The sequence below is a fragment of the Protomyctophum parallelum genome, assembly GCF_964188405.1.
Source record: "Protomyctophum parallelum genome assembly, chromosome: 10".
Lineage (NCBI taxonomy): Eukaryota > Metazoa > Chordata > Actinopteri > Myctophiformes > Myctophidae > Protomyctophum > Protomyctophum parallelum.
The window spans coordinates 35,119,084-35,142,603 of NC_139704.1; the positions used below are offsets into that span (position 1 = coordinate 35,119,084).

Here is a 23,520-nt window from a genome sequence, read left to right on the forward strand (position 1 = left end):
ACCAGTTGTTTTCAACTTATTTTGACACAGGGACCACCGTCCTAACTAAGAGCAACCTGGGGACCACCACTATTGTGTCGGGTAGGTCCATCATAGACCCACCTGACACAATAGTGGTGGGGGTTCATGCACCATTCCATGGGTTGTACGATTAAGATTAAGAAGTTTTCTTTTTTTATTCTTTAAATTTAAGTATCTTTCCCTGGACCAAACAGGACATCCTCTTTCTTAAAAATCATACTCGTGTGAATGTGAAGTAGGGATGTCCCGATCATGTTTTTTTGCTGTATCTGCCAAGTATCTGCAAATACTGATTTTCCCGATCAGATATTTATAATTTTATAGAACACTTATGCCATATCACAATAGTACAATATCCAAAATCACAGACAATATCTAATCTAATCTAATATCATGATATGGATATAATATTGATACTATAGGGATGCCCCAAAGATGTTTCTTTTGCTCCTGATCCGATTCCGATTCTGATCATTTGAAAATGCCATGATCGGCCCCGATTTCCGATCACTGTGATCGGGGACAACCCTAGTGTGAAGTGAGGGGTGCCCACTGAATTTATATCGGGCACATGGCGTCTTACGTCCTCATTTACAATTTAGGCATTTAGCAGACGCTCTTAATCCAGAGAGACTTACATTAAGCATAAGAACAAAAACATGGCAATATCATATACATAACAATCACACTCGTGTGAAGTGAGGGGCGCTCTTATCGTACATCATCATGCATCATCTCATACTGGCCAATCAGAATGCCTGTTGCCATAAATCTACGTAATATTTGGCGGACATTTGACTTAATTTCTCTGTTCATTGTCGACGGCAAATATGAGACGTGTGGTGGACAAGATGACGTAAAGTTTCCCTTCATTGTCAATGTCATTTAATGTTTGTGTTGCAGACATTTTGTGGGGACAAAAGCTGTATATAGGAGGGGCTAGCGCGGCAGCGCCCCTCAAAAAATAGTTATCATGAATCATACGTAAGCTAAGAACGTAAGAGTGGAATATCTTATAATGAAACAATAATATGCATAAACATGCGTATACTATATAGTGCTATGTCTACATAAAAGGCTATCTAAATTACATGAGCCTTAGCATACTCCTTCCTGTAAGGTTGTCGGGCAAGTGCTACGGGCCAAGATGGAGTCTGAAGAGGTGGGTTTTCAGACTACGGCGGGAGATTGGGAGTGAGGCTGCGGTTCTGATTGTAATGGAAGTGCATTCCATAGTTTTGGAGCCAGAAGGGAGAAGAGTTTGGGACGTGCGGAGTGTTGTCCTGGCGTTTTTAGTGAGGGTACTTCACTGAAGTACGTTGGCTGATCTGAGTGCACGGGAGGGTTTGTAGGGTTCGGTCAGACTTGCAAGATATGCTGGGAGCCATACCTTTGGTTGGTTTGAATGCCAGCATCAGAGTTTTGTATTCTGTGCGGGCAGCTACCGGGAGCCAATGGAGGGAACGGAGAAAGGCGGGCTGCAGCATTTTGGATCAATTGGGAGATAGTGCCCTAAACAAATTAACATTAAAGTCAATAGATTTGGCTGGCATATGATTTACATCATAAGTGCTCTAAACAAACATTAAAGTCCATAGACTTGGCTGGCTCTAAAATGCTAGTCTAAACTAACATTAAATTCCATAGACAAAACAAACATTGTAATATCCTCATCTCTCTCCCCATTTCCTGTCAGCCTACTGTCTGTCCCTCCATAAAAAATATAAAATAAAGGCGAAAGCCACAAAGATCAGGGGGGCAACAGAAACAAGGCCAATGAAGACAATCACAATTATACAGAGAGAGAGAAAACAAAAGGAAGAAAGAATAGGCCTACATAGAGACATTCTTTGCCACCATGCCAGTCATGAAGCAATACAGTCAGCAACCCTGTCACAACAACTCACAACGAACCTCAGCAAACACAACACACAAAATCTACTGTTTATCAGTCTTCAATTGAAAATTTACATTTGGCTGTTTTAAAGTCCAAAACCTCTAGCTCGAACCAAAAGGAAATAGCAAATTCACTCATAATAGGATTGAGTGATCAAGCCACATACTGTTCCCTGTTACAACTCACACCTTCAATGGCAGATACAACACAGCATACATTACAAACTGTAGATTCACATCAGCATTCAATTCCAGAGTCAGAAACAGTTACTGAACAGTTACTAAAAGTTTCATTGCCACCCAATCAATGGGTCCCAAAATGACAGTAATAATAGTACAAACAGCTTGAATCACACTAGTATACATTACACACAGCATACAACACAAGACCCCCCAACCCCCCAACCCCCCCACTGTAGTGGCACACCCGACATCATCAGTTAATATGTGTGTGTGTGTGTGTGTGTGTGTGTGTGTGTGTGTGTGTGTGTGTGTGTGTGTGTGTGTGTGTGTGTGTGTGTGTGTGTGTGTGTGTGTGTGTGTGTGTGTGTGTGTGTGTGTGTGTGTGTGTGTGTTGGTTGGTTGTGCACAGGTGGTGAAAAAAAACCATGCTGTTTTCATGCTCATACCCAGCCAGGCAGGCACCCACCCACCAACCCGGCCAGCCAGCCAGCCAGCCAGCCAGCCAGCCAGCCAGCCACCCACCCACTCACACAGCTCCGTAAGGGAGTGGTTGCACCACTCAAAAAAGACAAAGTTCCTACCTTGAGCAGTCTTCTACTTGACTTCATCAGTTGTGTAAGTGATGCCAGGGTCAAACTGTGGAACCCATGGATAGAGATAGAGACCCCGGTGCTCTCTTCAGTTCATGTACATCTGGCTAGCTGGCCAGTACTTTCCTAAGTTTCCTCACAGTATCAATGGCACCAACCAGCCTCATGATACAGAAAGAACGAAGGAAACAAACAAACCAACAAACAAGTGAGCTGACCAAGAGCCACATACTGTACACTGTACACACTCTCACAACTCACTAGCAACAGCAGACACACAAACATACACAGCCTGTACGTATAAGCTACAGTACATGATATAGCCTGTTATATCTTGTCACAACACAGCCTAGTATAGTATGTGTACAGTATAGGTCTACATAGTACATAACGTAGTGTTAGTTTTATACCGGATAAATGATCCATTTTAGGAAGGAAGCTGTGGGGACTTTGGACATGCCTGGACTATATAGGGTACCGGTATGCCACTATGCCTTGAAATAAATTGAGAGATAGAAATCTAGATATGTGCAATTCCCGGTTGTAATACTTGGTTCAATTAATGAATTAATTTATTTCAATTAAACCATCATTGGTAAACAGTTAAGAATGAAGTTTCATAATAGGATTTGGTGCTGTGGGAACACCCTAGCCCCTCTCGGGACCCTACATAAAGCTTTTCTGAAATTTTGATGAGTTTTATGTAGGGTCCCTGTTCATGACTATATTTTCGTATGGGAATTCTGGAACGCGGATGATAAACATGCTCTCTAAGATCGAATCTGCTGCGTTTGACGTCCTTTTTTTGTTTGCGTTATTCTGAATTCGGGAACTTTAAGTACCTATACATCCCGCTGCGAATATCTCCTGTGGCGCGGAAGCCGTTAAGTATTTTTAATCTTTTTTGGTCGCTTTATTTCTTCTTGTTTGTTTACCATTTATTGTACCGCCTCCCGGTGTGCGGTTGGCTTGTGCAGGCTACGTCCCTGCCTCTGATCTGCTCTGTCATAGCTATAGCGCCACTAGCTAGCCAGATAGGCGGTACAATGAGGTGTCAATAAACAAGGAAGGAAGAGAAGAATCAAAGCGACCAAATCGGTCGAACAAAGATTAAAAATACTTAACGGCTTCCGCGCCACAGGAGATATTCGCAGCGGCATGTATAGGTACTTATACTTCACATATTCAGAAACCCTCACACGAAAAAATGTCGTCAAAGAGCGCAGACAGGCCGTAAACACGTTGTTTATGTTTTATGTATGGCTGCGTACCAGGTGGCAGGATACTGCTGCAACAGGACCCAATGCTCTGTGTCGTCAAAAAGTCAGAAACTTCAGTAGCATTGGGTCCTGCTTGGAGGGCTAGGAACACCCCAAACTAACATTTTGTTTGTTTGGGTAGGAGTAAATACGTTTTTACTTCTTCCTACTCCTTTTTGAACTTCAGGTGGAAGATCAATGATCACATTGTTGTCATTATAATTTTCTTATTTAATTCAAAAAAGAAATATACATGCATTGTGGTTCTTTTTTTTACTATTTATTTTTCTGTTTACCTGAAGGTTTCAAAATAAAGATAATCAAATCAAAATATATTGTTCATTTCAGCTCCCTCACTCTCACTCACTCACACGCACGCACGCACGTACACACACACACGCGCACACACACACGACGACACACACACGTAGCATAGGTAAGTCACTCACCTGCAGAAACGACCAAGCAGTTTGTTTTATATATGAAGATGAATTATTAACTTCTCTTTCAAACACACTTGTGACTGAGCAGTTCACTTCCTACCCAGACTACTCCACTCAATGCATCGAGCATGAGGTGTAAAGTTACTTTATAAGTTGTTTATTTCACTCATTTTACTTCCAAACATGTCTGTCTGTTTGCATAGCAGCACTGCAGCAGGCCTAGGTGTGTGTGTGGGAGAGGGGGCGTGTCTACCGGAGGTTTTTAAAGGGCGCGTGACAAATGACAACCATTCACTTCATGGTGACAAGTTTCAGATTTTTGGCATGGTGTTATTGTTAGGCTCACCCCCTAGTGGTCTGTTTGCAATTAATCCAATATTAGTAGACTGGTATATGGTTGAAATCCCAAATTATTGATAGCCTATAACGCCATCTTGAAAATGTGTATGCTATTTAGCATACCAAGTAACAGAATGTATTGAAATATTTATTCTATCAATTATTTGAGGTTTCAACTATATTGGAAACAGACCACTGGGGTCAAGACCAACTCGTTTGCGATGGTTAAAAAAAAAAACATACCTAACACCATGCCAAAAATCTGAAACTGTGCACAATCTTGATATTTTTGGAATTCTTTCCCAATATGAAGCCCTGCTCAGTACGTGTCTACCAATTCACTGTGCCTACTTTCTAGGGCAGTAGCGGCCGGATGCGAACGAAAATTAAAGCTTGGGTACCGAGGCTACATATAGGGCAGTGGTTTTCAACTCTTTGACAATTAAGGTCCATTATTTGCATTTAAGCCACAGACCACCATTTCATGACAGACAACATTTGGGGTTGTTGTTGCTGCAGTAGGCCTATATAGCAACATACATTTTGTTTATTGTCATTTTTGAATAAATACAATAGGTCAGGATTTAGAAGCAGTTTTTAGAATCAGCCTCAGCTGGTCTAAATGGAAGTGTAAATGAAGTGTTATCCAATGTTGATGAACTCATTGTTCCTCCCTATCAGTGGTAGGATGGATGTGACAGACACAATGAACTTGACTCCTTCACTCCACCACTGCTGGCTGGCTGCTACCTGGAGTGTGTGTGTGTGTGTGTGTGTGTGTGTGTGTGTGTGTGTGTGTGTGTGTGTGTGTGTGTGTGTGTGTGTGTGTGTGTGTGTGTGTGTGTGTGTGTGTGTGTGTGTGTGTGTGTGTGTGTGTGTGCGTGCGTGCGTGAGTTTGTCCGTGTGAGCGTGCTTCTGTAACTTCTGTGTGTGTGTGCCAGACACCTGCTGCACATGCATGCTGTGTTACAGTATTGCACACTGTATTATGCTCACATACATGCATATATACACACACACACACACAAACACACACACGCACACACACACACACACACACACACACACGGCAGATAGCAGCAGCATAGCAGGTTTTAGTGGCAGTGACACTAAAGGACCCCTGCCCGCCTGACCCCAGGTCAGGTCACCATGGTGATGATAAAGTGCTGAGTTGTGCACATGTGTCTCGGTGCCAGCAGTTTTCTAACAACACCCCTGAACACGCCCTGGCACCCCTTATCTGGCACACACACACAGCTGTGGGAGCAGTGGGGTAGAGACAGGGGCAGAAGTAGAAAACTGTGTGTGTGTGTGTGTGTGTGTGTGTGTGTGTGTGTGTGTGTGTGTGTGTGTGTGTGTGTGTGTGTGCGTGCGTGCGTGCGTGCGTGCGTGCGTGCGTGCGTGCGTGCGTGCGTGCGTGCGTGCGTGCGTGCGTGCGTGCGTGCGTGCGTGCGTGCGTGCGTGCGTGCGTGCGTGAGAGAGAGAGAGAAATGTAAAGGGAGTGTTCATAGTGATGGGTGCATGGAAAGCTCCAACAATTGGTGTCATATACACAGTGAAATATAAAGTGTTCATTTAATGAACTATATACTAACTATTAACAATTTTAAATGTACCCATAATGTGATTAAACTTTTTAAAATTAACCAAATTAACCATGATAATCTTAGACTGGTCTGTCTGTTTAGCTTCATTGATCCATGCAAGCACATCTCAATTCTGTTTATTTTGCAGCTGACAGCCACAGACTATTTTAAACAAAAATCACCTGTTCAGGTGTAGAACGGTTGTCTAATAGTTGAATTACTCCTGTAAGTGACAATCTGTGTGAGAACAATGTAATGTGATGCAATATGATATGACCTTATTATACTTTAATTTTACTTTATTTTATTGTGTGTCTGTTCTGGTCCTGTAATTCAGTCTTTCCCCCCCCCCCTTTTTTCTTCTCAATGTGTTCTTAATGTATTGTATGCTTATGTGTAGTCTAGTGGTGTATATATGTATGTAGGTATGTCTTGTTGCGTGTAGAAATAATGTGTGTAGTTAATAATAATAATATTTTGCAGCTGACGCCGTCACACCAGCAGCACACCATCCAGCATTTGTTTCGTTCTTTAATGTTTCATTTTGGGAGGTTTCAACCAAAACTAATAATTAGAAGTTTATATCATCATGAAAGTCAAGTGCTCTTGATTGAACCATCTCTGTCCGTCCGGGTCTCAGGGGGGGGGGGGGGGGGGGGGGCAAAGGGGGGCTTTAGCCCTCTCTGGTGGCGGCTTAGCCCCCCCTAAGCCCCCCCCCCCCTACAAACAAGCCAAATTGACTGACTTCTATGTAAACCAAGATTCATTAGCCCCCCCTCTAAATAGCCAGCCCCTCCATAGCACTCCCAGTCACAATTTACTGGAGCCGTCGCTGTCTCTACTCTCTACACATGTACAGTGGTGTGAAGTATAACTAAGTTCTCATTTACATGAGTATTTCCAATTTCCAATACTTCTACTCCACTACATCTCGAATCCATATATTGTACAATTACTTCACTACAATTATTTGAAAACTGCAGTAGTTATAGTTACTTTTGTAGATTTTGATTATTGTTACAAAACATAGGCCAACATTAAGCACTTCAAGCACTATATTTCGGCCATTTGAAAATAGCTGATCTCACAAGCTCATATTGAGCTTGTGGATCTGCCGTTTTCAAAGGATTTTGAAGATTTCAAAACTTGAAATGGGACATTCTTAATAAATTCATAATTTATTCACAATAAATACTTTTACTTTTGGTACTTTAAGTCTTTTTTTAATGCCAATACCTCAGAAACCACAGGCGTTTTGGTTTAACATTTAACCCATTTTGGGCGGGAACCCCTTTTGGTGTTTTAAACATTATGTTATAATTTAGCTATTGAAAAATAGCAGATCTATACAAGCTCATAGCACGCCCACCGAGTGGCGCGCTATACGAGCTAAGCTTGTAGGTCTGCTATTTTTGAAAAATCTGGAAAATATTTATTTCAGAAAACTGGAGGATTTAGAAGATCTTTGAGGTCAGGCAATTGTTTTACTCCACCACTGCACTGCAGATGTGGCTCCTGCATGCAGGGTATATGTGTGCAGAGTTGAGAGAGTTCATTCATGTTTCTTCCCTCTCTCTCCATACAAGAAAGCACACAAAGGACATGTAGTGTCTGTCTAATCCCAGCCCTGCCTCAAAGACACACCGGCTGGAGGTCTTTGTGTATGTGTGTGCGTGTGTGCGTGCGTGAAGTATTAGGAATGGGTTATTATGAATCTGTGTTCTTCATGTGTCTCGCTGCATGTATACATCTGTGTGTGTGTGTGTGTGTGTGTGTGTGTGTGTGTGTGTGTGTGTGTGTGTGTGTGTGTGTGTGCGTGCGTGCGTGTGCGTGTGTGTACGTGTACCCTTGCAAGTGTGTTCGTCATCTGTGTGTGTATATTTTGTGTGTCATACATGTATTGTGTATTGTGTGTGTGTGTGTGTGTGTGTGTGTGTGTGTGTGTGTGTGTGTGCGTGTGTGTGTGCGCGTGCGTGTGAGGGTGTGTGCGTGCGACTGTGCATGCGTGCGTGTGTTGGGGGTGGAGAGGGAGGTTAAGTGTTATCGGGGGCCCCCTCTATACCTCTCACAGAGACACACAGACATTCAAGTTCGAGTTGCGTGGTCTTTTGTTTTTGGCATGGGGGGGGGGGGGGCGGGGGTGGCTGCATGGGTGGCTGGGGGGGTCCGACTGGATGACTGACTGGCTGGGACCCCCTGCCTCCCCTTCTACCCTTCCCCCCCCACCCCTCAAAAAATATACCCCTCCATCATGCCCCACTCCGCATCCAGCCTATAGTGGGGCCAGTAGAGCACCACTGTATTGTCTGCTCGTGGGCGGGGTGGGGGGGGGGGGGTGTGCTTGTTGCTTTCCTTCTGTCTCGCTGCGTCGAGGGTCTGACAAAGGGACTCTTTTAAGCACGCAGACAATCCTCCTCAATCACGTGTACACAACATGGACGCACAGACTCTCACACACACACACACACACTCACACACACACACACTGTGGTGTCTTCTATCTCCGACCCAGAAAGGTTTCCTGTTTTATGGACAGTCAACAAGTATATGGAAGGCACAGTATAGAGAGAACCTTTTCCACTCCTATTATAAGACTGCAGCGCTGTGTAAAGGTCATATGCTGCAGTCTCACGTATCATCATGGCCAACGGTGACTTTTAGTGTTTGTTGTGCACCAGTGGCGTGCACAGATAGACACTAGGGGGTGCTAGAGCACCCCCTGCCCTTTTGGCAATGTGCTAAAAAAAAATTGTAGTGTGTGGACCATGGTGACATTGATCAAATCTTGATAAAAAACGCTTCTACTATTATATTATTTAGGTCCCCACAATCTAAAGCTATGTTTCTATGTCAGTCGTTCTTCGATAAAAAACATAAATAGCAGACCTACAAGCTCGTAGATCTGCTATTTTTCAATAGCTAAATCACCAAAATGGGTTCCCGCCCCAAAATGCGCTGCACAAGGTGCCCTTTTTTCACTTGAGCACCTGCCCCTCTAAATGTCTGTGCACGCCACTGTTGTGCACAGTAGGCTATAGTGCTTTGAAAACGTCATCCATGAAAACATGAAATTCTGAGATGCTGCGTGACTCAATACCCCCAAAGTCCTGCTATATACACAGGGGCAAATGACCATGACTATACCAAGCTATACACTTTATTTGGCCTTTTTGAAGAAAAACACCATGGTCTCAAGTGAAAATGTAACCAAGGCTGTTGTAGCCGATGCAGTCCTGTCAGGTATATACTGCATGGCAGGGCTCAAACATATACTCCATGTTTTTGTCTGTTTGTTTGTTTGTTTGTTTGTTTGTTTGTTTGTTTATTTAATTCAAGAAGAAAATGTTCAGTTCAAGTACAGACGAGTCAAAGCCACAGCGCCGCAGTCACACAAAGCAGAATGATTTGAAAAGCTTAAGAATGGCATCTTCAACTCAACAGACATCTTCCATCAAAGCATGTGCACATCTCTCTCTATTTATCTCCTTATCCCCCCCCCCTCTCTTCCCACCCAGGCCCCTCCCCCTCCCCTTGGTATACTGAAGCTCTCGCTGGCAGCTTGGCAGAGGGCTCTCTCCCTCACGCAAGCAAGCAAACCCGAGCGCCATGCAGGAGCCGCACGGGCCCCCAGACAGGAGCCCAAGCTGGTCTCAACCTCCCAACATGTTGAGCTGGCCCGCCTTGGGCACAGCCAAATGGTTCTGCAGCTGCCCCTTTGTCCCCTTTCCTTAAGTAAACAAAGGACAGAAACAAATTAATGACCTACATTCACGGAGAACCTCGCACGGCCTCCTCGAACGGAGAGACAGACATGACAGACAGAGAGAGAGAGAGAGTGCGCAGAGGAGTCTTCTACAAGCAGATGTTCACTTAGAACACTGCAGACTGCAATTAATGATCGCCAAGCGGTGCATGGCCAAAGGAAAGGGTTTGATTATATTGTTCCCCAGCAGTTTATCAAACAACTGCTGCTGAACTGCTGCTCGGCGCCGGGCTGAGAGGCGAGCAGAGAACGCTACAGGTTTCGGAGGGACAACGAACGATGCGTTAATTAAGAATGGTCTTGACACTATTATGAGCAAGTGAATCGGTTCATCATGTCACACACGACAGCAGATATAGAATGTGTCTGTCACATCATGTAAGTGGGAAATTATGCGAAAGGACATGACTTCGCTTGCAGCTGGGATTGACTAAATTATGAAATATGTTGTACTATAGTGCTTGTATTATTTTTCTTTAAGCCAATATTGGGTAATTCGTCAGGAAAGAAGACAATATCATGGAGATTAGGAGTGTGCTTACCGTGTGTGTGTGTGTGTGTGTGTGTGTGTGCGCGCGCGTTGGGAGCTTACTGAGACCATCTGTGGCAGTGGCCTTAATGAACGGCACTCCTTGGCCTCAGAGTGCAAGGGCTCTTAATGCATCTGTAAGAGCAGGTTTGCTGAGCAGCAAGACATTAGCTAAAGCTGATTCTTTGCTAGAAAACTGTACTTCAGGAGCTTTGGCAGCAGGCCGTATACGTACGTGTGCGTGTGTGTGTGTGTGTTCGCAACAAGCTGCTGCACAGGTCCAGCCCACGCCTTATAGCTACAGCAGCCAGATATATCAGGAGTCACATGCATGTGCACACAAAGAAATGCACAGAAACACTGCAGACAGTGCAGACCGTGTCCAAGGAGAGCTCCAGCTACACACACACACACACACACACACACACGTCGTGCCATCCACCCACATCACATGTCACTGAGGGACAGGATGCCAAAACCTCCTGCGTTGACCCTTCTGGATGTGTGTGTGTGGGGGGGGGGGGGGGGGGGGGGGGGGGGGGCTTGAGTTCTCCTTGGACATGCAAGTCACATCACTGTTACAAAATAAATGACGATAATATAAGAAGTATGTTTTCTTGTAATAGATAAATAGTTTAATAAAGTACCTGATGCAATTACATAATGCAATTTATGAAAAATGTAATTGTAATTGTCGCCTGTCAGTTTTATTTATATGGTAATTAATAAGTGTGAGGTAACTTTATGTCGCAGCGGCTGCAACATCTTCACCACGTGTAAAACATTTTCACACAATTACATGAAAATACTGAAAATTAACTAGGCCTCGCTGCTCATCGGTGAGGAGAAAGAAAACACAAATTCACATGGAAAGTTGAATTTCAAGAATCTTATAATTTATTGCAGTCTTGCACACAATTTAAAAATGTCAACAACGGCACACCAAAAAATTACAAAACTAAACACCATTAGAATTCACTCCCCTCGAGAGAAACAGAATCAAACCAGCTATGATTGTCAAAGCTAAAAAACGTCTAAATCCATAAAAAGACCGTAAAAGAAAAAGCAAAGAACAAAATAAATAATTAAATAAAAAATAAACCCAACAAATCTCAAGGGGGAGCAAATATATTTGAATCAAATTCTGCTTCTTTTTCCCAGACAATGATTGTCCTTTTTCAAATAGACTAATTTATGTCAACACCTCTCTTCCCCAACATACGCCTTCTGTATCTCTGTGAATTGTCGCTGACATTTTAAACATCATTTTGTACATTTTTCAGATACTTTGCTAAAATCTCCCCAGTGTCTTTTTTTTCTCTTTTCTTCAAGTAAGCACAGCAAGGATGATGAGATGTTTTGTCAGGCTGGTTAGTTCACAGCATCTTGAGCGGGGCAGACATAACTACCACCTCCACCGCACGCACACACGCACACACACACACACACACACACACACACACACACACAGCCAAAATACAGCAGTTTAAGGCGGTCAAGTACAACCAGCGGAACAGAACAGAACAGCAGTAATGTTGACAGGTTATGGAGTGAACCGCTGCACAGGGATGCTGCAAGGGGACACAAAACATTTGATGTCTAGGACAGATTGGTTGACAGCGCTGCAATAAAATGCTCATATAGGGTCGCGGTGGGGACTTGGCAAAGTCTAAGCCATGTCACACCGGGCTGACAGGGTTGTCAACTGAGACCGCGTCTCTCTTCCCGATTTCATGTCATTTAACTTAAAAATGTATTTCATGTCATTTAGCTTAAAAAGGTGCAATCATGCATGCCAATTATCTCCCGACACAAATAAAGGATTATGTTTTCAGTAGAAATCACACAGAGACGGGTGTGTGCGCTCTCGCTCTCTCTCGCACGCACACGCGCACACACACACACACACACACACACACACAATCCTATACAGCTCTCATGCTAGAAGTTTGGCTTCACACTGCTGCAGCCAACGTGAATTGGACTATACCAAGCCAGCGTGAGTTGGTTCTCTATAACGGAACAGCTCGCCACGGCACAGCTTGGGGAGTGTTGTATATTAGTGACGCGGCAGTGTGAAAAAGATATCCGACTGTCTCCTCAACTTATAGTTTCAACTTCTCTCCTTCACTCCCTCTCTTGTCTCTCTATCCCTTAAATCCCTAGCCAAGTCAAAACCACACACACACACACACACACACACACATACACACACACCGAGCTGGAATAAGTGTGTAATGACCATAAATTAAAATAAAAAATAATTAATTAAGAAATGGCCTGATAATGCCTGTGGCAGGACAGGAGTGTGACAGGAGAGATGGGACATCTGGGGACACGTATTACAGCAGTGGACAGACTCAACGCCTGAGGACGAGGAGGAAGAAGTGCTATGTCGGACGGAGACCTTCAGTAGGTGGACTTGACTAGTCAATAACTAGCCATGCACACACACACACACACACACACACACACACACACACACACACACACACACACACACACACACACACACGCGCACAAACACGCACACACACAGCAGAGAAATCAGTGCACACGTAGGCTTCAAAATGCTTCATAATCACTTCACAACCCAGCGGAGAAAAATTAAAAATAAAAACATTCTTTCAGGCGCTCAGTGAGAGAGAGACCCCCCCCCCAAGGAAGGAGCGGAAATAAAGAACACAGCTCACTTTTCACTGTCCAAGTCTATAATGTTCAAAATGCACTCCCTCCCGCCTTCCCCCCCCCCCCCCCGACGATACAAAAGAAAAACCAAGCAATACCTTAAGACGGAAAATAAATAAAATAAATCATATTTTCATGCATCTTTTTCCATAGCTGTGAGGATAATATTCAGTATTTTCCAACAGACTGCACCCTGGAGTAGTAATTCACAGAAGAAAAAGAAGAGGAAGGAAACAAAAACTGAAAAAAGAAGGAAAAAAAAGAAGCCTGTTGTCAAATATTTGATCAATTACAATGTGTACAGTAATACAGCAAATTCACATTTTCTTTTTAAATATACAGGTTTGGACATCATGCAACAACAGCAGGTCCCATTAAAAAAACAAAACGAAAACAAACAAAATCATAAAAATAAAAATAATAATTAGAAAATAAAATCCATAAATGATTAGGCTTTTTAAAACTATAGCATAACAATATACAACCAACTTAAATTAAATACTTTTTTTTTTTAAACAAATAGTTTTAAAGACCGAAAGCTAGATTTAAGGAAAAAAAACTATAACAATGATAATAATAATATTAACAATAATAATCATAATAATCATCATTTGTAAATGACTTTTCTCATTACATTTCTTTTTTTTTTAGAAAATACTTCAACAAATTGAGCGGACGTGGAAAAAAGGAGGCTGTGCAGTGCATGAGTGCCGTCAGTTTGTCAGTCAGTCAGTCAGTTTTCTCCCGAACACGCGCCACGCCAAAGAGCAGGGAGCGCTTCGCAAACGACACCTCCATGCCAGTAGAAAATAAAAATAAACACACACAGAAAACACAAACTCGCTGTCAAACGCGCAAACACGCACGCACACACACACACACACGCACGCACAGTCACACACACACGATGAAATGTTTGCCAGAGTAGTCATAGCCTCATACACACACACGCATGTCAACACATGTGTGTGTGTGTGTGTGTGTGTGTGTGTATGTGTGTGTACGCGTGTGTGTGTGTGAGTAAATGGTATGGACTCATGATCACAGTACCCGTTTAGTGTTATAAAGGTTTACCACTTCAGTGTGTGTGACCTGAACTCTTGCCGTGTTGTTTTTTAATTAATTTTATCAGGGGGATGATAACCATAAGCTATTTGCTGGAGACTTGATAAAAACAATCATGGCAAGAACACTCTCACCTGGACCCATACTCTTAGACGTGCTTAAAAAAAACTAACAAAGAATAAAAAAATGATCCTAATAAAATAGAATAAAACAACAGGACCTAAAAAAAACAGAATTCAGTAGTAACATTTTCATGTGCTATTAAAGTGCAATTGAATGAGATTTGCGACGTACAACAAACATGACTGATTTCCACTCAGAATTTCAACCCCTTCACCACCATCCTATCACACCTCTGTTTTCCCTCCTCTCTCTCTCTCTCTCCCTCCCTCCCTTCTCCCATCTCTCCCTCACTTCCTCTCTTGCTTTTCCGTTCCAACCCCAGAGTAAGTAAGTCTTAGGTCTATTTCCACAGTTCCTGGGAGCTGTCCTCGATCGCCCAGTCCCTGACGTTGGGCAGAGCCAGCGGCTCGCTCTTCACCGACAGCGAGTTGACCAGTTCGCAGTGGAACTTGCGGATGTGCCGGTACAGGTCGCCCGACTGCGTGAAGCGCCGCTCGCACCACTTGCACGCGTGCGGCTTCTCGCGCGTGTGCACCACGGCGTGGCGGCTGAGGTTGTGCGAGTACTGGAAGCTCTTGCCGCAGGTGGTGCACGTGTAGGGCTTCTCGCCGGAGTGAGTCCGCTCGTGGCGCTTCAGCGTGTACATGCACGAGAAGGTCTTGCCGCAGATGGAGCAGGTGGGCACGTTGACGTCCCCCGCCGGCTTGGTGCGCACGCCCTCCTGCTCCCGGAAGTGGGAGCTGAGGTGGATCTGCAGGATGTGCGGCGAGGGGAAGACCTTGTTGCACAGCGGGCACATGAAGATCTGGGTGTGGGGCGCCGACAGCATGTTGGACACGTAGGGCAGCAGGGAGCTGTCGATGCTGGCCGCCTCGGCCTGGGCGCGCGCGCTCTCTCCCCCGAGCATGTCCTCGTCCTCCCTGCTGTTGCTCGTCTTCTCCTCCCTCTCCAGCTCCGTGGCCAGGGAGGCCTCGCGGAGGGCCGACAGGTGGGCCTCCAGGCCCAGCCGTCGCTGAGCCGACAGGGGGCCCCCGACCCCGTGGTGGCCCAGGCCCCCGTTGGCGCTGGGGGTCGCCGCCTTGGCGGTGACGCCACTGTGCTCCATGGCGTAGTCCCTGCCCCCCAGCTCCTCTTCCTCGTCCGAGGCCACGCCCCTCTCCACCTTCACCCTCACCGCCAGCGGGCTTTGCAGGCGGTCGGGCGTTGCCACCCCGCTGAAATAAGACTGGTGGTGGTTGGCGTGGTTGCTCCCGGCGGTGGGCTTGACCGACAGGTCCAGGACGCAGTCGGCCGTGTCCGCGGACACCCGCCGGCCCTTGCGGCCACCGCGGGAACCCACCGAGCGCTGGGACCTCTGAGAGAGAGACCCGGTGGAGCTGCTGGGGCTACCGGCCGGAGAGGTCCGCTTTGCTCCCTCTCCTCCTCCCCCTCCTCTGTGCGTCTCCGCCTCTCCGTGGCCAGGGCTCGCCGTGGCCGCGGTCCCCCCCACCCTGTCCGAAGAAGAGGGCAGCCTCAGCCACAGCTGCGCTCCCTCCTGCTTGGCGCCGCCGCCGTCCTCCTCCTCGTCGCTGGGCAGCAGGTCGGCGGTGGTGGGCCGGCCCGCCGAGCTGTCGGAGAGGCTGTCGGCCTTGTCCGAGCAGCTGGAGCCTCCGTCGTCCTCCGTCCGCCGCGCGCTGCTGCTGTCGGCCTCGGGCGCCGCGCCCTTCGCCTTCAGCCGCTTCTTGCACACCTTGACGATGTCGTACATGTGCAGGTAGCTGGCCGCCGCCAGCACGTCCTCCACGGGCAGCGCCTGGAACTGCAGCTTGCCCTCGTACATGAACTCCAGGAGGAGGGCGAAGGCCGGCGCCGTGACGATGTCGCTGTTGAGGTGCACCACGTCGCGCTTGTCCAGCTGGTCCTTGTAGAAGAGGTGGAAGTACATGCTGCAGGAGGCCAGCACGGCGCGGTGTGCCCGGAACTGGGCATCGCCCACCAGCACCGTGGAGTCACACAGGAAGCCCTGGTGGCGCTGCTCGCTCAGACACTGGAGCAAATGTCTGCTGTGGTCTGGGAACTCCATCCTGCCGTCCTCATAACCTGCACACAGAGAGAGAGAGAGAGACACGCAGAGAGAGTTGGATTAATCAACCGGAACATTTTTTTAACATTTCTAAAGCCTGCAACAATGCGTTCGTGTACAGAGAGGCAGCCCCTCTGAAAAGATACTGAAAACTACGTAAGGCAGGCATAGCACAAACATCACACTATATTCCATCGCAGGTGATGTGATGTGGAAATGAAGCTTTGTGAAAACATGTCAGGCTCCTTGATTACGGTATACACTGAGTGATTGTATTTACGATAAGAAATATGAATTTGGTCAATATATAAATAAAAGACATGAAATAGGTCAAATGCAAGTTATGGTTTTCATGTAGGAATTTACTTTTTGTATAATGAACCACTGATGAGTGATGACAATTTGAAAGCAAAGAAAACAGGGAGAGAGAGAGAGAAATAGAGTCAGTTCAAAACAAATAATTTAAAATAAATAAAACTAAAATAAACAGAATAACGACAATCGTATGAATCAGAAACACTAACACATTACACTTTAACTGATAGGATACACCCACATTATCTCCTGGCTCGCAGTAAAACGCATCTAAAATACAAGAGCAGCAGTTGACCAGTACATTTTCTCTTAAACTAAAAAGGTCCCCAAGCACACTGAAGATAATATAAATACCTCGTCAAAAAAAACCAGACAGCTGACTGTCAAACGAACAAACAACAAGATCCATTCTCCTCTGCCTCCACCATAACAACGGCTCTATACTTTTTCTCTCTAGACTAAAGAGACAAAATAACAAATACAAAAAACTATTAAAGAGTGAAAACAAAAGCAAGACATAAAAATACATTGTTATTTTTATTACTATTCTAGGGTAATAGAAAAGAATTGTCCTCAACAAAGCTAGGCTTTTTTTTTTACCTTGGGAGATACTTTTTCCACAACTTGAGAGCGAGGGAGAGGCTGACAGACTAATGATCTGCCAGCTACCGATACTCTCCTACTAACGCCACTGTCTCTCTCCCTCTCTCTCTCTCTCCCCCCCCCCTCTCTATCTCACTCCTCTGCCTGCACTCCTGGATTGTCGCTGCTCCTACGCTGGTTATTTTTATTAACCCACTTTGGCCTGGCCTGGCACAGCCCCTTTAGGTAACCGGCTTTCAGCTGCTCAAACCACACACACACACACACACACGGGCGCACACGCACACGCACACACACACACACGCACACACACACACACACACACACACACACACACACACACACACACACACACACACCTACCTAACAACCAACCGCCTCCGCACAGGCTAAGTCTAGCAGGAAAACCGGCCTGTAGAAATAGCAACGTTGTAAAACCAAGACTGCCTGTCCCTCACTTTAGCCTGCTAAGACCAGTTTTACCAGTAAGAGGAACAGAAAAAAAAGTTGGAAAAAACGTCACACAAAGGCTCTTTAGAGTAGACCTCCTTCTGGGTTGATGTTACCTGCCTTTGCTAAAAAAAAGAAATGAACAGAATTAGGTTGAACGTGCACTCATGTCATTCTAATGACAAAAGAGACATCTGCAGAGAGCTCAAGTGTGCGAAAAAGGCAATTAAAGAAAAATCCCACCTGTTAACCAAGTGGATTTATCCTGCCTGAGAAAATGCATGGCTCCTGCTTTGCGCAGTGTTAACCACAGCAGTTAAATCACCTCATTTGAATGAGACTTTAAACCGACTGTGTGTGTGTGTGTGAGTGTGTGTGTGTGTGTGTGTGTGTGTGTGTGTGTGTGTGTGTGTGTGTGTGCGTGTGTGTTCGCTCGCACTCTGCTTGGTTCAGACGGATCCTAATGAGGGAGATTATGGGGACATGGGTGTATCACCCCTCCACCTCCTATGCCCCCTCCAACCAAACACCCTCTGCCACTCCCTCCCTCCATACACACACACACACACACACACACACACACACACACACACACGCACACACACGCACGCACACACACAACCCCGTGAATCAGAATCTTCACATCCGCCCCGTGGACCTCTTCCTCACCCCCTCAACCCCTTTGCCCCCCCACCCCACCCCACCACACCCCAAGCGCCAGAAGAAGAAGATTTACAATACAATCACTCTAAGTGCCCTGCTCGTCACAGCATCAATCCTAATCCTTAAGATGGCTAAAAATAAAGAGGGTGGTGCGGAGTAGAGGAGGGTAAAGGGACGGCGAGGAGAGGAGAACAGAGGAGCGAGGCAGCTTTCCGGGGGGGGGGGGGGGGGGTGTATAGACAGTATAGCCTGTCCACTGGGCAGGTTGCGGCCTTTGGGTCTTTCTTGGGTGAGATGGCTATAAGGCAGAGAGAGAAGAGAGATGGAGGGAGGGAGTTGAGGGAGGGAGGGAGAGAGAGAGAGAGAGGCCGGGGACGGCTGGAGAAGGAGGCTTACCCACATCTGATCCAGCTGACGGGAGCCATATGGCAGCTGCTAGCCAGATAAAGAGATTAAGACTAGGGAGGGAGTGCGATTACAGCTGTCTAGCCAATTCAGGCAGCTCAAATCTGCAACTTCTAAATTAGTCTCCTTCCACTCCGGCCGGCCCGACAGTGCGCAGAATGCTGAAGTGTGTGTGTGTGTGTGTGGGGGGGGGGGGGGGGGGGACTGAGATGCCGGCTGGGTGGACAAGAATTAAATTCAGAATTTGATTTAACTTCCAGAGGCAGATTATGAAATTCTTGAGTAAACGTGCTTTTCTTTTTTTAGTTGCTCATTCTAATTGACTAACTAATTGAATTTTAATTTCAAATGTAGACGTAAACCACGGAATCTCCGAAAATGAATTTGAATCAACAAATTGAGACAAAAAAATACCGCCACCAACTATAGGAAAAGTGTTCCTTCAAATGCAACTTAATAAGAAATAATAATAACCGACAAAATGACCAAAATAACTCACATGCTGCTATTGAGCCCCACAACAACACGACTATGCGAACTCGACCAAATTCAATTCAAACGCAAACCTCGAGTTTTAAAATGCCAGAACTCTCCGATCTAGAACTTAACTATAGACAAACAGCATTCCCCCCCGCTGCGATCATCAGCCATCCTCCAGACACATTGGACAAACAGAACGGCAGACTGATGAAAGGTTACAAGTGTACCACTCACCATGTCAACACAACTCACACAGGCTTTAGCAGGACCCCCCGACACAAAACTAACTCCGCTACCCCCAGACCCTCTCTCTCTCATACAGACACACACGCACACACACAAACAAACGCACGCACACGCAAACACATGCATGCACCCCATACACATTAAACACGCACAAACGGTACCTGCAGCAGTATGCATCAACTTGATTAAATCCGCTGTAGCAGAATAGCTGGGCTCTCTAGCCAGGGATGGCTGTAGGTCTCTTACACTCTCTCTCTCTCTCTCTCTCTCTCTCTCTGAATCAATGAGTGGGTAGAAGAGGAGAGAGGAAAAGGGAGGCAGGGAAGGAAGAAAAAAAAAAAAAACACACCACGCTGCTCAAACTGCGAGGGACAGATGCAAAGTGGAGGAGATGTTGGAGGGGGAACGAGATACCACCTCCTTCCCTCCCTCCCTCCCTCCCACCTCTTCCTCCTAACTGGCGCTGATCAGCGCACACACACACACACACACACACACACACACACACACACACACACACACACACGCACGCACGCACACACACCACTAACTCTCCCAGGCTGCCACTGAGGCTCACAATAAAGGACCGGGGAGGGGTGTGTTTGTGTGTGTGTGTGTTTGGGGGGGAGGGGGGGGGGGTTGTGGCAGCCTGTCAGCTGCTCTGACATCATCCTCAGATGGAAATGCTACCTCCAGCTGTGCTCTTTCTACAGCCATATGCTGCCTCCTCTACACTCCTGCCACCAGACTCCTCTTTCATTCTACCAACACCACCACCACCACCGCCGCCGCCGCACAACTTTGTCTCTCTCTTTCTCTCTGGTTCTCAGGGATCAGGGGAAAAAAGGGGGTTGGTGCGTAGGGGGGGGGGGGGGGGGGGGGGTATAGGCTACTGCATGCAGTTCATTGCTGTATCAGTTAAAAATAATTTACTCTGCAATCCCCCCGCCCCCCAATCCACGACACCCCCCAACCACCCACCTCACTACACTCACACACTCACAAACCAGATCCATCACCTCTAGCACTTCTAGTGCTAACATTAACACGGCTTGTTCACTGTTCTAATACATTTGTATAGTGCTGTATTTAGCACTATAGTGTTTATTGTCATTATCACTACTACAGAACTACTACTACGATGTCATACTACACAGCTGTTACTACTACTACCACTACTGCTGCTATACAACTACTAATGCCCCAGTACAGAAAAGTTCACAAAATAGGGCAAAAATACCTTTTCTAATTCTAACCTACTTTCATCCTCTCTGCTGCTGTGAAGAATTTAAATACCCTGAGTTTTACTTCTCCTTCTTTCTCCTCTCTCACTCTCTCCCTCTTTCTGTCTGTCATTCTCTCCTTCCAGTAACTATAAACAAAGGCTAACAACCGCAGCACATTTGCAACTGACAGAGCCACGCAGCTGATATTGTTTTCCCCTTTTTCACGGTTCAGTGGCCTGCCTTCATTCATTCCCACCCTCCAACCCTTCGGACAACCGTCGGAGACAAAACTAATGAAATAAGGAAACAATGGGAACAATCGTATAGACCTCATGAGTGAAATCCTAAACAAAAGGTACTACAAGCTCTTAATGGGGCAGAGGGAAAACTTATAGTACAGCCTCCGCTTTCTTTAGTGAGAAGTAGGTTAAGGTCCATAAGCGTGTGAATTATTTTTTATAACATGGTAACAACTATAATATGGGTTCTTTTTTTTATAACGTGGTAATAACAAATATATGTTTTGTAATATAGGCTATATACCGGTGTGTGTGTGGGGTATATATATATATATATATATATATATATATATATATGTAATGTGTAATTAATTAATGTGTAATATGTAATGTATCAATCTTAAGCATGAGTAAGTTTCAACTGATTAACAGGTGTTTCTGCCCAAAACTACATTTATTTTAAACTTGAGAGAGAGGAAAATAAATAAAAACAAGTTGCAAATTACAACTTCAACTTTTAATAGTTGTGGGCAACTTCTGAAGACATGAAATTATTTACTTCATATCTGATGCCATCTTTAATTACAATGTTGCCAGGTCCTGAGGGACACATGGTCGCCACAGGATACAATGGAACAACAACCACAGCAACCCTTTGATGCCTCGTTTTATTTTCACTTCTTCCGAGCTATTTCATAACGTGATATGTTTCCCTTTTTTATGATGGGGGATTAATGCGGTGAAGAAGTCCAACTAAAAATATGTTGTGTTCATTTTGACGATCAAGTTAAAGCAAGTGGATGGGATTAATAGATCCGGCGTGTCTGAGTCCCAACTGTAACTTCATTCCTAAACTGTCAGTCGTAACAATAATTGCTATAACCTTTGTCCGGGGCTAGGCTACTACTGCTTTAACAGGCCAGACAAAATATCAATACACAAGTCTGTAATTTCTTTCCTGACCAACATACATAATAAACACATAAAGACACACACACACACACACACACACTACACACACTACATTACACACACACATACACTGACCCACGCAGCTAGCAGCTACAGCAGCCCAATCGAGGCTAACAACACAAAAAAGTAACGCGATCAAGCTACATTATTGAGCTGTTTCCAATAGTACAGGAGGCCCTGTCATGCCAACCGCTGCAACAACACACACACACGCTACACACGGACGGACGCACGCACGCACGCACACACACAGCAACTACTGTATATTGACACAACACAGTATGCTAGGACGCTTTAGCTACTTTTCCCCCCCTCCGCAATCCACCCTCTCTCCTCCCGATCAGCTCCTTATCGGACTCTGGCATTAAGATCCACTTACAGACAACAAGCTCCAACGTCTTCCTTCTCCCTCTTCTTGCTTCGTTCGTGCTCCTCTCTCCCTCGTCAGGATCCTCCCAGGGTTTCCGTTCGGAGACACACAAAAAAAAAACTAGAAGGACTTTAAGCAGTACTAATTTCCATAACAAGCTGCCGAGGGAAGCAGCCGCGGAGCAGGCGGGGATAAGAGGGGGGACGTTGCGGCGGACAGATGTTTCCGAGCTGTTGCTTTGCTGCTCGCTTCAACTCCGGGGCTAATACGAGGAAGGAAAAGCACTTGACTGGCAGCGAGGAGAAGCCAATGGAGCCGGCGAAGGGGAGAAGTGAAGGCAAATTGGAAGCGGCCCTCGGACAGAGGAGAGGGAGGGGAGGGATGAATGTTCTTCTCTCAGTCGGGTGTAGGTTGACACCAGCAGCAGCCCACAGCAGCAGCCCACAGCAGCAGCGGTGGTGAGAAAGCAGAAATAATGAAATAAAAAAATAAAGACCAACGCCGACTGGTTGTGCGAGAAGCAGCGAGGCGGACTGACTGGCTGCGGCGCAGAGGGGAGCGAGTTGAGAGAGAGGGCGCAGCGCGGTGCGCCTTGGGTACTGTAGTCTGTCTGAGGAGGGGGGAGGAGGGGGAGGAGGAGGAGGGGTTTGAACAGGTGCACCACCTTGATTGGGGGGGAGGGGGACTCCGTTTGTTTAAAAAGTGTGGCCCGGAGCCGGAGGGAGCGTACAACAGTAGAATACAGGTGAAATGCAGTTCATTGCTTGCTGCTATTACTATGCTATTACTAATCTATCCATGTAATTGAGGTCCCATATATATAGCATATATGCACCCACCTCCCGAAATATATACATTCTTCATGGATGTATAACTTCAAATGAAGTCCAATAAGTTGTCCTGACCTATACAGACATGTGGTCATTCTTAGCTGCTTTGGAGTTAAGCTTTAATTAATAAGACCACAAATATCTGCACTCTACACACGGAAATGACATGTATAG

General features: G+C 45.8%; 1 protein-coding gene across 1 annotated transcript; it reads right to left on the bottom strand.

Moving 5' to 3' along the window:
- Nucleotides 1-14,236: 14,236 nt before the first annotated feature.
- zbtb18 (zinc finger and BTB domain containing 18) lies at nucleotides 14,237-22,626 on the bottom strand. The gene is made up of 2 exons (XM_083774656.1): nucleotides 22,526-22,626; nucleotides 14,237-16,564 (listed from the first exon to the last, which is right to left on the bottom strand). Exon 2 carries the CDS (start codon nucleotides 16,545-16,547, stop codon nucleotides 14,826-14,828), a length of 1,722 nt encoding a protein of 573 aa, XP_083630782.1. The 5' UTR covers nucleotides 16,548-16,564; nucleotides 22,526-22,626; the 3' UTR covers nucleotides 14,237-14,825.
- Nucleotides 22,627-23,520: the final 894 nt, after the last annotated feature.

Coding starts and splice junctions, on each gene's coding strand:
- zbtb18 (XM_083774656.1), bottom strand. CDS start 16,547: ATGGAGTTCCCAGACCACAGCAGACATTTGCTCCAGTGTCTGAGCGAG.